The 15,746-nt window shown below is 38.1% G+C and overlaps 1 protein-coding gene across 2 annotated transcripts in view; it reads right to left on the bottom strand.

The window, feature by feature from the left end:
• The window catches only part of GRIK4 (glutamate ionotropic receptor kainate type subunit 4), a 665,019-nt gene that overhangs the window by 111,181 nt on the left and 538,092 nt on the right, over positions 1 to 15,746 (bottom strand). For both annotated transcript variants that reach the window (XM_082273781.1, XM_082273780.1), the window contains exons 7-8: positions 6,162 to 6,340; positions 2,138 to 2,191 (exon numbers count right to left, since the gene is read on the bottom strand). In XM_082273781.1, the coding sequence (XP_082129907.1) occupies positions 2,138 to 2,191; positions 6,162 to 6,340 (233 nt within the window). The remainder of the gene's footprint in view (positions 1 to 2,137; positions 2,192 to 6,161; positions 6,341 to 15,746) is intronic.

The following is a 15,746-nucleotide window of genomic DNA, read 5'->3' on the forward strand; positions in this document are numbered from 1 at the left end:
TTTTATTCATAATTTTTGTCCAAAATGTATACTGTTTCAAATCTTTTGTAAAAATAACCCAAATCAGTATATATTATTTGGTCTTTGTGACGGTTATAGAGTCTACAAGCTATGGGGCCAATCATTGAAAACTGATCACACCTGATGTACTGATGGCCTATCTCATTTCTTGACACTAACAAGCCAGGGAAGTACAAATACCCCCTAAATTACCCCTTTTTGGAAAGCAGAAAGTACAAGGTATTTAATAAGAGGCATGGCGAGTTTTTTAAAGTTGTAATTTTTTCCCACAATTCTTTGCAAAATTAAATTATTATTTTTTTCCACAAAATTGTCATATTAACAGGTTATTTCTCTCATATGGCATATGCTATTCCTCCTGAGTATGGTGATACTACATGAGTGAGCCTTTTACACAACCTGGCCACATAGAGAGGCTCAACATGCAGGGAGCACCGTCAGGGACATAAATTATACATCTAATTTCTTGACTACCTATTACAATTCGAAGGCCCTGGAGCACCAGTACAATGGGAAAAAAATCACAAAACGACACCATTTTGAAAACAAAACACCCCAACATATGTCCTGTGAGGCATAATGAGTCTTTTTAACATGTTATTTTTTCCACAAGTTTTTGGAAAATGTGGAAAGAAAATGAAAACACATTTATTTTTCTACGCATTTTTTACACATTTTTTTGGCACTGATGGGCGCTGATGAGAATCCATTGATAGAGTGGCACTGATGAGTACTCACTGATGGGCACTAATGTGCACTGATGAGGACTAATACGGCACTGTAGTAGTGGGTACTGGCATCCCGGTCTTAGTCCATAGGGTTCAATATTGAGTTGGCCCACCATTTTCAGCTATAACAGCTTCAACTCTTCTGGGAAGACTGTCCACAAGGTTTAGGAGCGTTGACCATTCTTCTAGAAGCGCATTTGTGAGGTCAGGCACTGATGTGGGCGAGAAGGCCTGGCTTGAAGTTTCCGCTCTAATTCATCCCAAAGGTGTTCTATCAAATTGGGGACAGACATGCCAAGCAAGTTCCTCCAACCCAAACTCACTGATCCAAGTCTTTATGGACCTTGCTTTGTGCACTGGTCCAAATCATTTGGTAGAGGGGGGATTATAGTGTGTAGTTGTTTTTCAGGGGTTGGGCTTGGCCCCTTTGTTCCAGTGATGTGAACTTTTAAGGCTTCAGCATACCAAGACATTGTGAACAGTTTCATGCTCCCAACTTTGTGGGAACAGTTGGGGATGGCCCCTTTCTGTTCCGACATGACTGCACAAGCAAGGTCCATAAAGACATGGATGAGCAAGTTTGGGGTGGAGGAACTTGATTGGCCTGCACAGAGTCCTGACCTCAAACCAACAGAACATCTTTGGGATGAATTAGAGTGGAGACTGCAAGCCAGGCCTTCTTGTCCACATCATTGCCTGACCTCACACATGTGCTTCTAGAAGAATGGTCAAACATTCCCATAGACACACTCCTAAACCTTGTTGACAGCCTTCCCAGAAGAGTTGAAGCTAGCTACAAAGGGTGGGCCAACTCAATTTTGAACCCTACAAACTAAGACTGGGATGCCATTAAAGTTCATGCGCATGTAAAGGCAGGTGTCTCAATACTTTTGGTAATATAGTATATCTATCTATCAGCTAATATATTTTTCTGCACTTTACAGAAAACACTGCACCATTCACATCAGGTACAGATGGATAATTACACTTTGCATTCATTTTCAAAAGTGACATTCTATTGAAGGCACTTAGCACCAGCAAGTGTGGAGAAGGAAGAGGTCAGAGCCACCCATATTGTTATGGCTCAAATTCAGATTACTCTTGAAACTTCCATCAGTATGTAAAACTGTGCAATAAGTGCTTTTTACCATTTGCAGTTCTAGTGCTCTCACTTCCAATCAATATTTTTATTCACAATGTGATAAAGACCATCTCTATAAATGCTTTAACTTTCAACAATCTGCAGTAATTACATTTTAAAGCTGTTTCATACTTTAGTCCCCTTTAATAATATCATTATAGCTTTAAGTGGTCTATAGAAATACACAAGATAGGAGAAAAGAATGTACATCTTTGCTTGTGCTGTTAATAAGAAAGTAATTTCTCACCAAATTTGTAAAGATATATGTGTAATAAGCCGAAACCATTCCCAGCTCTGCAGCCTGTATATGGGGAAAGCAAAAGAAAAAAAAAAAAAGTTTGTTATGAGCCTTAAATGTTGATTTGCACGTTTCATGTAATAATGTCTTTATATAAATTGCATTATACCAACAATAATGTAACACAATTGCTTTTCCAGTGACACAGAGAAAGCAAATCTTTATTTTATATAGTGCCTTTAAAGGTAGCTTCTAACAGGATTAAGGAAAGGAAAAAAGGGATAATTCAGAAAAAGCTTGTATACAGAAAAAAAAAGTTAGATTTGATTTGAATGAGCTTAGAGAAGACTCTCTGATGTTCATTGGAAGTGAATTCCAGAGTTTTGGGGCATATCATGCCCCCAGGTGCCAAACCTTGAAGGGACTTATAGGTGAGCAAGAGGATCTTAACCACTTCCCGTCAGGCCTATAGCACAACAATGGCTGGGGGGGGGGGGGGGTGGCTTTAAGATCCTAAATGGATGTCATATGACATCCTATCAGAAGGGGCCACCTAGCAGCGTGATTTGTCATTGGCCATGACCACGGGACAAAGTCGATGACTGATCAGAGTACCAGCTCGCTGCCGGTACCTTGTGAACGTCCGGACCAATTACAACAGGTCACATGACAGTTGTACAAAATGGATGGCTTCCTTTCATGCCATCCATTGTATACACTTGTGTTACTAGCTGTGATTGGTCAGTTTGATCACATGGTACAGACAGGGCCAATCATAGTCCATCTGTACCATGTAATTAGCTTTGACCATTCATAGCTAATCACAACAAAACAAACTGAATGAATCAGTTTCATTTAGTAAAATGCTTGCTTATAGAAATGTAATTTACTGCTATAAGCAAACATAATGTTTAAAAAAAATAATTCCTGATCACTTCACCTGAGTAGTACAATGTTTCTATGGCTCTGGTCACAGTGTGTTAAAAAAAAAAAATTGTAAAAAAAAAAAAGGAATCAAAATGTTTTTCTAAATTGTACAATTCTATACTGCCACTAGTCCCCGATCACTGCCACACCAGTTATATGATGATGCTGCACTGTACTGGTGACAGTATGTAAAGAAAAAAAATTCCCCAAAATTATGAATAAAAAATTACAACTTAAAAAAAAAAACACCACTCCTCTTTTCTTTTCCCCAAATTTTTCATTTATTTAGCAAAAAATAAAAAACCCAGTGATGAATAAATACCACCAAAAGAAAGCTCTGATAAAAATTGAGATTGGGTACAGTGTTGCATGACCGTGCAATTGTCATTCAAAGTATGACAGCGCTGAAAGCTGAGAATTGTTCTGTGCAGGAAGAGAGTAAAAGTGCCCTATGCGAAACCTGACAGGTAGCCGATGCATTGATTCCAGGATAGGGTTAATATGACCATTTGTACCAGACCTATTTTTTTTTAAATATATATTTTTTATATTTTTATTTTTTTTCCTTACAAGAGAAAGCAATAACTAACATAAAAACTGATAACATTGCAGGTTGACAAGATAGCGCTCACCAAATAAAGTAAAGGAATTGTCACCAATCCAAATGGAGGAGCAAGGGAGGAGGGGATAATAAGAAGGCAAAATTTTATACCTGGTCCCCTGAGGGGCCCAGGGGATGACCATAAGCTGCGTCTTGTAAGAAAAAGTATTACTCAGTAATCTAAATCAAAATATAAACTTAGCAATATAGACAAAATTACTGTTTTCTCTCGGAAAAGGCTAGAGGGAGAAAACCTATTATAACTAGAGACCTGGAAATCTAGTTCAGTGGAAGTAAAACAATCTATGCTCTAGACATGCACAATGGAGATATCAAATTGAAAAAAAGAAAGAGGCCCGAAGTCTTCGGTTAATTTACAAGTAATTAAGAGAAAAGGGTAGAAGGAAAGTAGGGAGGAAGGGGTAATGGGTGGGAGAGATAGGGCAAATCACTCCTCCCGACTTTGTCGAAGTGTACCGAGAGAGTCGGAGGTATCAGCCTTTTGGTACCAATCCGTGTAGCGGAAAGAAGACTTATGTGCAGTTATTTCCTTGCTGGAGAAAGAATGCTCAATAAAATTCTGCCACGAGAAAAAAATTTTTGAGTGGGAGCATAGTTTTGGATTTCGGTGTCCAATTTTTCCTTGAATAAAAGATCTGTTAAGTCTTTGCGTACAATAGAAACTGTGTGTGGGGTGGGGGGGGGGGGTTGAAACAATCCAAGTTTTCATAATGGCCCTCCTGACAGCAAGTAAGCATATGTAAGTCCAATATGAATTAATAGCCACGTCATGTCGGTAACAGGAGTTAGGTTGGGGGGGGTTCTCACAGCTGAAGAGGTAGAGGAGGGGGGACTTGGGAGTGCTCTTTCCAGAGATGTCCGTAAGATAGAAGGAGATTTGGTGCCAAAAGTCCGCAATGGTTGGGCATTCACAAAGCCTGTGTAGTAACGAGGGTTTATGAAGGTCACACTTAAGACATTGGAGATGAAAAGGTCTGTTTTCGTCCGATGAGTTAAATGGGGCATAGGCTCTGTGTAAAATTTTAAATTGCGTTTCCCTCCAAGATTAATTGATCATATGTTTGCAAGTCCTGAGGTATCCTCGTATAATCTGCTCATTTATAAGAGGGTCGGGAAGTTTTTACTCCACAAGGTTGTGAGGTTTTTCCAGGAGAAGAAGACTGGTATAGCAGGAGACGTTTGTAAATATCAGAGATGGAGTAAAAGTGTAGTTGAATGAGATCATCAACAAAGGAAGAAGAAAATCTTGTGTGCTTGGATGGGCAGATTGATTGAACAAAGGCAATGGACTGGTTATAGTAAAATCTATGGCAGGATTGTAAGTTGAATTTCGTCATAATCTCTGAAAATGGAAGAGGAGGACACACCATCTATCCAATCACTCTGTATCCAAGCAGGTAGGCCCTTGCACTACATAGTTGATACTAGATCTAAAGGAAATTGTACAATTGTAGTAGTGTATGGTGAGCATTACAGTCTTCCAGAGACACTGTTTTCAATACTACAGCTCTGCTCCAAAAAACTGATATCTGATTGCTCAGCTCCGACACACTCTACCAAATGAACAATCTATTCAAGAAGACGGTAAGGTAGAAAAAAAATTGATGGCTGTGTGTTTAGTGAGGACAGCAATTTCATAGGAAAACCATGAACCTGTAGAGGTGGGTGGGAGCGATCTCCTGTGTGGTAACAAAATCAGCTGGTGAACTTCTTGCTGTCTCCTAACAGTTTTCCCAACCTAATGCCTCGTACACACGTTCAGATAATCGTATGACTAATCGTTCCCATTTTTTTGCATGATACTAATATCGAATTCAACAATGCATACTTAGCGTATGATTTTTTTCGTACGATTCTGGAAAAGCTTCCTGGTTACGTAGCTACGTATCAGATAGTTCAAAACAAAAACAATGGCAGCCAGGCTTTCTCCAGGTTATTTTTGTGTTTCTGATCATGCGTGGTCTTTGTCTATCGATTTTTAGTGGACGCATACTGTACTGATTAAACTATTGTCATTCGCTAGGCTATCATACGACATACGTTTTTGTGTTTGTCCCTTCCGATTTTGTTGGACGAACTGTCGTGATCGGCTGTCAAAAGTTGTGTACTAACGATCAGATTATCGTGCGATCAAGTCGAAAGCAATTTTTTTCATACGATTATCTGAACGTTTGTACGAGGCTTAAGGGCTGTCCAGGAAGTAATGGAGAAGTATTTTATACAGCAAATTGGAGGCCAAGGTAAGTCCTTGCCTAGGACAAATGGAAATCTTTTTTTCTGCAATAGGTAATGCTATATTGGTACACAGGGAAACTGGAGTTTAGGAAAAAAACAAGAAGTGAACGGAGCCTTTAATGTTTTTATGGCATTTGATAGATGCATGGATGGACAAAAAAAAAAAATAACAGAAATATTGTAAAGCTATGAGCAAATTAGGGCATTTTGAGATATAAAACAGTTGTAATAATTATATAATTTGCACACCTTCATTAATATTGTGTGGGACATTGATGCATTAGCATGAATAATGATAGTACTGGTCTTGTCATCACGAATTTCTTTTAGGAGTGGCGTTGGGTCCCAACTGTCATCAAGCATCCTGACTGAAAGACAGTCCTTGGAAATCAGAAACTGACGCAGGAGCTTCTCCAGGTTCAGAAGACCTAAGAAGACATAGATGGTCATTTTCAAAGTATAAAAACAAGTCAACAAGTCAGTGGCCTATGAATCCTCCAGCACAACAGAATACACAGTGAACATTAGAGAATGCAGCCAAATAAATTAATACTGTTTATAGTCTACAATTGACAGCAACCGAAATAATGTGAGTAAGTATGTAAATGTAAAACATTAAAATTACAAAAAGCATATAATTACACAGAAAAGGAAGATGTGTCCCATTTAATCTGATCTATAATGAGTACCTAGAAATCTTTGCTGTGCACACACGCCATTAATTTAAATTAAATCACTGCAGCCATCTACAGGTTGAAAGTCATATCGTAGACCAGGGTTTCTCAACCAGGGTTCCGTGGAACTCTAGGGTTCCTCCTGAGGTTGCTAGGGGTTCCTTGAGCAATGGCAATTTCTGCCTCTCCGATAAGTTCCCAATTACACCATTGTTCCTTTTAACTATATGTAAGGGGTAAGTCTTCCTAATGATGACAAGAGTAAGGAGCATTCTTCCCACTGACTGTCACACGAATGTGTCATGAGTTGTAGATTTTTAATTTTAAGCAGGGGTTCCCCCAGACCAGAAATTTATTTCAAGGGTTCCTCTGTGTAGAAAAGGTTGAGAAAGGCTGTCGTAGACACTTTAGTCCTCAATGGATGCCTGGGGTATCATTACTAGGGATGATCGAACTTTTGAAAAGTTCGGTTCGACCAGAACACCCGAACTTCACGAAAGTTCGGCCCGGATTTCAGAACCCCATTGAAATCAATGGGACCCGAACTTCTGTAATCAAAAAACACCATTTTTAAGCCCTAAAACCCAATAAATGCCCCTAAAAAGTGCCTAGGGTTCTGGGTCATGCCCCATTAACTATTAATCACACAAAAAAAAGTTCTTAAAAATTGTCATTTTTGATAAAAAAGCCAATTATTGAAAAATTAAAAAAAAAAAAAAAAGAGATTTTTTTGATTTTTACTTTGGATTTAGTATCTGGGGGGTCTAAAAGGTGTGCATGTGAAGTTTCAGCTCTGTAGCATGTCCAGAACCATGAAAAAAAAAAAAGATAATTTTTCAGTAGAACAGGGATGTGGTTCGGGAGCCTCCTTTAACTTTAACACCTATATGATCTTTTTTTCTGGTTCTGGACATGCTACAGAGCTGAAACTTCACAGGTACACCTTTTAGACCCCCCAGACACAAAATCACACAAAAAAAGTTCTTAAAAATTGTCATTTTTGATAAAAAAGCCAATTATTGAAAAATTAAAAAAAAAAAAAGAGATTTTTTTGCTTTTTACTTTGGATTTAGTATCTGGGGGGTCTAAAAGGTGTGCATGTGAAGTTTCAGCTCTGTAGCATGTCCAGAACCATGAAAAAAAAAAAGATAATTTTTCAGTAGAACAGGGATGTGGGTCGGGAGCCTCCTTTAACTTTAACACCTATATGATCTTTTTTTCTGGTTCTGGACATGCTACAGAGCTGAAACTTCACAGGTACACCTTTTAGACCCCCCAGACACAAAATCACACAAAAAAAGTTCTTAAAAATTGTCATTTTTGATAAAAAAGCCAATTATTGAAAAATTAAAAAAAAAAAAAAAAGAGATTTTTTGATTTTTACTTTGGATTTAGTATCTGGGGGGTCTAAAAGGTGTGCATGTGAAGTTTCAGGTCTGTAGCATGTCCAGAACCAGAAAAAAAAAGATTGTTTGTATTAGAAAACTTTAAGCACAGGAATATGGCTTCTCTGCTGTAACACCTTGCCGGTTTAATAGCAGGCATTTTTTTGGGTTCTTTGCAGTCAGGAAAAACATCTGAACTTGTGTATAGTAGTACTGTGCACAAGTTCTGATGTTTTGCCTGCCTCCAAAACCCCCCAAAAAATGCCAGCAAAAACACACCTGGGCATCTTTTTTTTTTTGACGCTAGCGTTTTTTTTTGGCATTTTTTGGGGTTCTTTTGAGGCAGGCAAAACATCTGAACTTGTGTATAGTGGTACTGTGCACAAGTTCTGATGTTTTGCCTGCCTCCAAAACCCCCCAAAAAATGCCAGCAAAAACACACCTGGGCATTTTTTTTTTTGACACTAGCGTTTTTTTGGCATTTTTTGGGGTTCTTTTGAGGCAGGCAAAACATCTGAACATGTGTATAGGGGGTATATATAGGCATATATGTCTGAATATATACCCCTAGACATATATAGGTGTGATAGTAGCAGAAATATATTACTGTAAATGATTTCATTAGCGCAAGCATTTATTTCTGCTACTATCACACCTATATATGTCTAGGGGTATATATTCAGACATATATGTCTATATATACCCCCTATACACATATTCAGATGTCATGTCTGACATCAAACATGTCCTCAAAAAAGCACTGGCAGTGGCAGCCCCTGCAGCATTAAAAAATGCTTGCTGGTGAGAAGCCACATTCCTGTCCCGAAGCAGAGAAATGATCATTTCTCTATAGCGGTCACCCTGCTATGGAAGGGTTTTGTCACCCTGCCATAGCAGTCACTGTCAGTTAACCCTACACTACACTACGGTCCCCTGACACTTAACACTTTCCCTACAGAAACTAAATTTTTGAAGCTAACTTAAGTGTAAAGGAGCACTCTAACTACACTAGATATCCCTTTCCTCACACTAAAAATAGCTAAATGACACTTTTAAAGTAAAATTAACAGAACTGCTTCCACTCTCTTCCATGTCCAGTATAACAATGCTGGGAATATGGCGGGGGCGATCTTATATACTGGGGGGCGTATTCACTAATGATTGGTCTAGGGACCCCCTAGTCACTCCAATCACATTCCTAGCATTCTTCTGCCCCCTCAATTGGCTTTTGCTAATGGTTCTGGTCCAATCACGGGCTTTTAAAGCCCATTTCCTGAAGCATTGCATTTTGGGCGGTTCTGGTTGCCGAATTCCGAACTTTTTGGGCAAAAAGTTCTAAATTCGGCCGAACCTCGAACACCCAATGTTCGGGCCGAACCGATGGTGGACCCGAACCGTTCGATCATCCCTAATCATTACTTCACAGAAATGCTATTATGGTGGATCAAATATAGACTTGTAGTGATATCCTCAGTGTAAAATACTCTCTTCGCAGAGAATATATGTACAGAAAAACACAAGTCCAGTTCATAAGATAAAAGGCTCAGGTATATAATTAGAATATTATTAAAAGTGGGTACTGCAGTTCCACTGTAGCGTAAACCAACAGATATCATCCACCGTAGTATTTCAGAAGTCGTACACATCACATTGTTTCCAAGACAAACATCCTCCACATGTGATGAACCTTCGTTCATAGATATAATGCCTGATTATTTGGCAGATAATGCAAATGTTACTGTTCTCAGATTAATAGAAAGGTTACCATACTATATATGGCTGTCATATTTTTTGGTGATTCAGGGTATTTTGATGAGGACTACCTTGCTGCTGGCAAAATTACCTCTCTGTTACATGCTGTTTAACTCTGCCTAATCCTATTTCAATGCTAATTGCAGTTGGTAAAGCCTCAAGAATTTCCTGGTTGCATTTTTAGTTTTGCACCAAGATCTTGAATTACTTTTCCTCTCTTAGCAGACATTGAGAGGATGGAATGTTTTCATCACCATTTTTTATCATTCCTTTGACATTGTCTCCTTACATTTTGCTTGGTTCATGTAGGATGTAACCTGTCCCAGCCTGGCCCCATTTTCTGGACCATGTACACCCCTTGAATATTGGAAATTGTACATTTCAGAAGTGTGGGATATTTCTGTTGACAATATTATCATTGCGATTAGGAGAACCCCCCTTTATTTGGGGTGGGCAGGATTTTTTGGGAGGGTTTAAAAGGATATCATGTACCATGTTATTTCTGTGTACAATAAAACAATCTTGCGGGGATGTGGCTTAATTTATCTGTATTTATTTTTGCGATTATATTGATTTTGACATTACTTTAAGTAAAATATATAAGATTTTGGTTGCGGTCCATTGTGGTTTATATACAGTATTCTGTTTTTCTGGTAATACTCAGCTTAAAAAAAGACAAGGGGAAACAGAATAAGAAATATATTTGTAGAGGATGTGCAAAGTGCAGTAACATATATTTAAAAGTATTATAAACCTTGTCTTTTTCTCCTTCATAACATGTACTTTGATCATGCAGTTTCATTGTGTAATTTTTTACCCTGTACACACAGCCTATAGTAGAGTAAATTTCATTTTGGTGTCAAAAGTTTTGGTTTCTGTTCAAACATGAGGAACATGTGATGACAATGCACACGTTAATAAATGACCTTGGTCTGTAGTCTAAGAATTGACACTTCCTGTGAAGAAAGTATATATATATATATATATATATATATATATATATATATATATATATATATATATATATATATATATATATATATATATAAATCTCTGGGTCTCCCAGTCTAGCATTGGTGCAGGTGTAATAATTATCTGACACAGCCACAAGCCAGTGGAGCATTCACAGAGAGATCACCATGCTGGAAGAGATGTGTTTTCATCACATTAGCACTCCCACATTTGTGATGCAACACAAAAAAAATGGCAAAGCATAGCTTGAAAGCTGTGTGACTCAGACTAAGTAGTTGCCTGTCCCTTTAGTGCAGTGGTTCTCAATTCCGGTCCTCGGGACCCACCAACAGGCCAGGTTTGCAAGATAACTAAATTACATCACAGGTGATCTCATTTGCTGCTCAGTGATTGCAGTATTCTAGTCTGCATCCCCCAAGGTAATACTTAAAATCTGGCCTGTTAGTGGGTCCCGAGGACCGGAATTGAGAACCACTGCTTTAGTGAATAGGGGCAAGCTAGGGGTATAAATGTATAGACATTGGGTGACCAATCAATTATGGCACTACAAATTGCAGCCGCAACATGTGTGTGAAGCAAAAAAAAAAAAAAAAAACAACACAGGGAACATAACTGCACTAAAAAACTGGTGAAAATAAGGTCATCAGAAAAAGTAAAGACTTTGTCTATAGTCCTTTTTTGGACAAAATGAAACAAATAATCCAATGGCCGCTATGGAGATTTACATTTCAGTTAGCAGCAGTAAAGTCTGTTGACATAAGATTTACTCTTAGGCTGCTGTAATTTGGACATTCTCTTTACTCTTCTTTTGCTAATCTGCACCCACTGTATCACCTTGAAGCAAAGAGATTTTATAGCACAGAATGACTGGCGAAAACTGCAGTCCCATCCATAAATGCTGTCAAAGCTGTTTTTTTTTCAGCTAGAATGAGGGTTTTGAAAAAAACAGAAAAGACTAAAGACACCAATGTCTTCTAAAATACAGATGCCCAACAAAAACAGCAACTGAAACACATGCACGTGACTAGGACAACCTCAACTCTTACATTAATAAAATTACAACACCTATCATATTTTTATCATAGATTTTTTGTTCTTACGGTGCCCTTTTATTTCTAAGAAAAACACATTTACCAAAAACATTTGTTGTTTTTTTAACATCACATAATAACTTTAAAGGATACCAAAATTGGAAAAAAATATGTAAGGTGGCATTGTTGACTTTGCCTTATGAAAACGTCTGTTCCCTGGTTGTTTATGCTAACTAATTGATTTTAATACTTTCTGAGTCAATGACATAGAAAAAGTATAGGGGTTAAGCGTTCCTACATTTCACTGGCTTTCCTTCCTTTAAGCAAGTGCCATTTTAGTGACTTAAAGGTTAACTCCAGGATATTGAACATTTATTAACTCCTCATTTAGTCCAGAGCTCCCCTGCAGATGGTGCTCCCCCACGCTCAAGAGGCGTACTTTCCCTCAACGTCATCATGTCTAGTGCAAGGCTATGGGGAACACAGCAGGTGCAAGGACACAGCTGCTGCTCTCAGAATGACATGCAGTTTTAGGTGCACAGCCCTGAATGCACCCAAGGTGCAGCAGTCCCATAGCTGTCCCAGTCCCAGCTGTCCCATTTGACAGCTATGGGACTGCCTGCACAGAGATGCATACAACACCTGTGCACCCTGTGCTGGTAAACATGGCCCATGGATTAAAACGCCCTGTGTGAATAAGGCCTTAAAGTGTATGTAAACCCCAACAAGAACTTCTCCTATTTGTCCCCTTGTGGTTTATTAAATTTACCACTGAAAGCCTTTTGTTATATTGGTTTAATAAGCACCACAATATCTTTTGATCCCACCAAAACTACAGTGACCTGCTACCTTTTTGTGGATTCTGCCTATGCTGCACTGAAACATCAAACATGTTATCAGCCCTGCCCAGTTTTCTGCTGTGGTAAAAACATGAAAAACATCCTGAAAAAAAGAAAATCTATGCACATACCACATTTAAAGTCAGGCAAACTGCTATATATTACAATTTGGTTCCTGGATTTATATACATTAAAATTTAGGAAACCAGAGACTGCCAGGAAGGGAGCATTTTTAGAAAGAGGGTGCTGTATATGTCTCGCGATACAGGGTTCTTTTCAAATCACATAATGATTCATGGTTTCCAGCTTCATGTGATTTTGAGTTTCTATTGGCAAACATTCGCTGTATAATATATTGTATAATTAGACACATACCTTCAGTCAGACTTTCCCTGCCCTGCAAACTGCAACAAAGAAAATTGTACACAAGGAAAAATGTTTTTTCTTGCAGTCCATTTTCTACTTTTCTTCCATACTGCTAAAAGAAACTCTGGCTCTGGAAGAACACAGACTGAAGCTGATTTACTAATAAGATTGAGAATCTTCACTCAAAAAATGGTGTAAACAATTACTTCCAATTTCCAATAGTATGAAAAGCAATCTGCACATGATCAAGCATTCAGAGTGAACCGGAACTTGCTTTTCACACAGTTGCATAACTGAGGGGAATATTCACAATTTTTTTTTCAATGAAGATTCTTAACTTTTTTAGTAAATCAGATTCACTACCTCAAGAAACGTCCTGTGTCAGTTTTAATAAATAAAGATAACTTTATAGTTTTTGCCTCCAGCCTTTTTTCGAGTTTGGTCACAACGGAGTTTCTAATACCTATAGTACTATATATTTACAAAGATAAACTACAGTCCAAAATGGAAATGTGCTATTCAAACATTGTAGACTAAAGCTGGACAATACACTAGATTCTCTCTACCCACGCTAAACATTGTGTCATTGTGGATGAATGGATCTGCAGTGCTGAATATTGTATGAATCTGCAGTGTTGGCTATTGTTTTCTGACAGCAAGGGCTATCGGGATACCTAAACAGTTTTGGCATTTGATTAAGTGCAGGTGCTGGTTGGCCAAAAATATTTCACCCGGCACCTTCAACAAAAGTCAATTTGGTCTCACCTATATCCAAATGTCCATGCAATTCCCTGGTCTTGGACTCTGATTTTTGCCACACATTTGAAAAGATCATGAGTATTTGTTAACACTCACACTTGATTATAATATGTACAAAAGATAGCGGATGGGAACTGGAGCAAGGCCCATTTCCCATTTAGGCACTCTTATCCCCCCCTTTTTTTTAAACACAAGATACATATATGTATATATATATATATATATATATATATATATATATATATATATACACACGCACACACATACAGTAATTTGGATAGTGATATATTCACTGATATAGAATACCCACAACAAGCTTGAATGGATAAAAATGAGGGAGGGAGGGAGGGAGGGAGGGATAAAGGGGAAGGAAATGAGAGTATGATGTGGAAAGGTAAGGGAAGAATTATGGAGGAAGTTGTGGCCATCTTCCCCCATTTCTTACCCTTAATATCACAAATAGTTTGCTTTGCTATTATTTCTAGTTTTTGGTTATGTCACAAACACATGTAGTAAGGCGTGGGAGGAATAATGGGAAGGGAGTATGGGGTGGGAAGGTAGGGGAAGAATTATGGAGAAAGTTGTGAGCATCTTTCCCTACTTCTTCTTCCCCTAAATATCACAAATACATTGTTTTGGTATGATTTTTTATTTTTGTTTTTTTTATTTCATCACAAACACATGTAGTAAGGGGTGGTCGGAGTGATGTGGGGGGAGAGGAAAGGAGGTGGGGGAATAAGGATGCAAGAGGTAAGATTTGGTAGAGAGGCCAGGTAACCCTTAGACCTATTGGGGAGAAAGATCAACCAGATTATTAGTATTTTGATTTGGGGGGCCACCTATTAAGATGTCTCTTTTCTCCTCTTTGAGAAGTAAGTATGATATATATGGTTGATATGATAAGGGCATAGAATATACACCTGTTTGTAATAGTCTGTAATGGTGTGTATTCGTTTTAAATGTTTTTCTGCTTTAGCTTGCTTATTTTATGAATGTTGTCCCAGTTTTTATTGTGCTGTATTGTTTTTGTACATCTTTTTTCAAAAATGAAAAAAAAAAAAAGAATTTAAACAGAACCCACGTCCATTGAAAATATCCCAATATAATGCCAATCCTCTCCATGTCTGGACATACATTATTATCTCTCCTTCTATGGTTGGTGACTATAATGCTATCCACCAGCACATGCATCCAATCTATCATGTAATATCACACAAATCAAAAAGCAGATATTATCTTGGTGTGTTCTTTTAAAGTTGGTGACAACTCCAGTCCATATTTCATTAAGACTGTGACTTAAATATTAGGTTCTATGTGGTCACTCCTATATCCATATGTCCATGAGAAGCAGTATAGGCAACATGTAATTCCCTTGTCTTCACTCGTGATTTTTGCCAAACATTTGTAAAGATCTGGAGTATTTGTTAACACAATAATTGATCATGCCAACATAATAGATGCATGTTAATTTGGGAATTATTACAGGCTAGATTGGACATATGCAGAGATAGTATTACATTAACCAGCCATAGATTGAGAGATAATTTCATATAAGTGGCATTGACTGGATTTGAGGCTGTAAACATTCAGGCAGTGTGGCCTGTGAAGCATAAAAACCCAGCTTCTGTGTTCAGGACACATGACCCTGTATACTTATGGATAAAAAAACTGGAACCGCGTAGAACAGCATCCAGCTATGTACAGCCACTGTGTATTTCAGCCTGTCACTGATTTTGGCAGGCTGATGGCAGCGGACTGCACACTGCACCTGTACCTTCCATGTGCCCAAAAATGCTGGGTTTGTATTCTTTATGAGCCAAACTTCCTGCGTGCAAGAGCCCAAACTTGCTCAAATTAGGGGGAAAAGAAAAAATGAATGCAACCACTACACTTGAGAACTGTTTAGCTCAAATGTTTAAGATAAAATGTTTGTGTTTAGATAGGCTTTAAATGAATATAAGAAAAGGATCCTTCAGGAACACCTGTTTTAAGGTGTTAATATCCTAATATGCATAACCATTATAATTAAACACATACTTGTTCTGCCCAAGTGCAG

This window comes from Pelophylax lessonae (genome assembly GCF_965119305.1).
Source record: "Pelophylax lessonae genome assembly, chromosome: 12".
In the NCBI taxonomy this organism is placed as follows: Eukaryota; Metazoa; Chordata; class Amphibia; order Anura; family Ranidae; genus Pelophylax; species Pelophylax lessonae.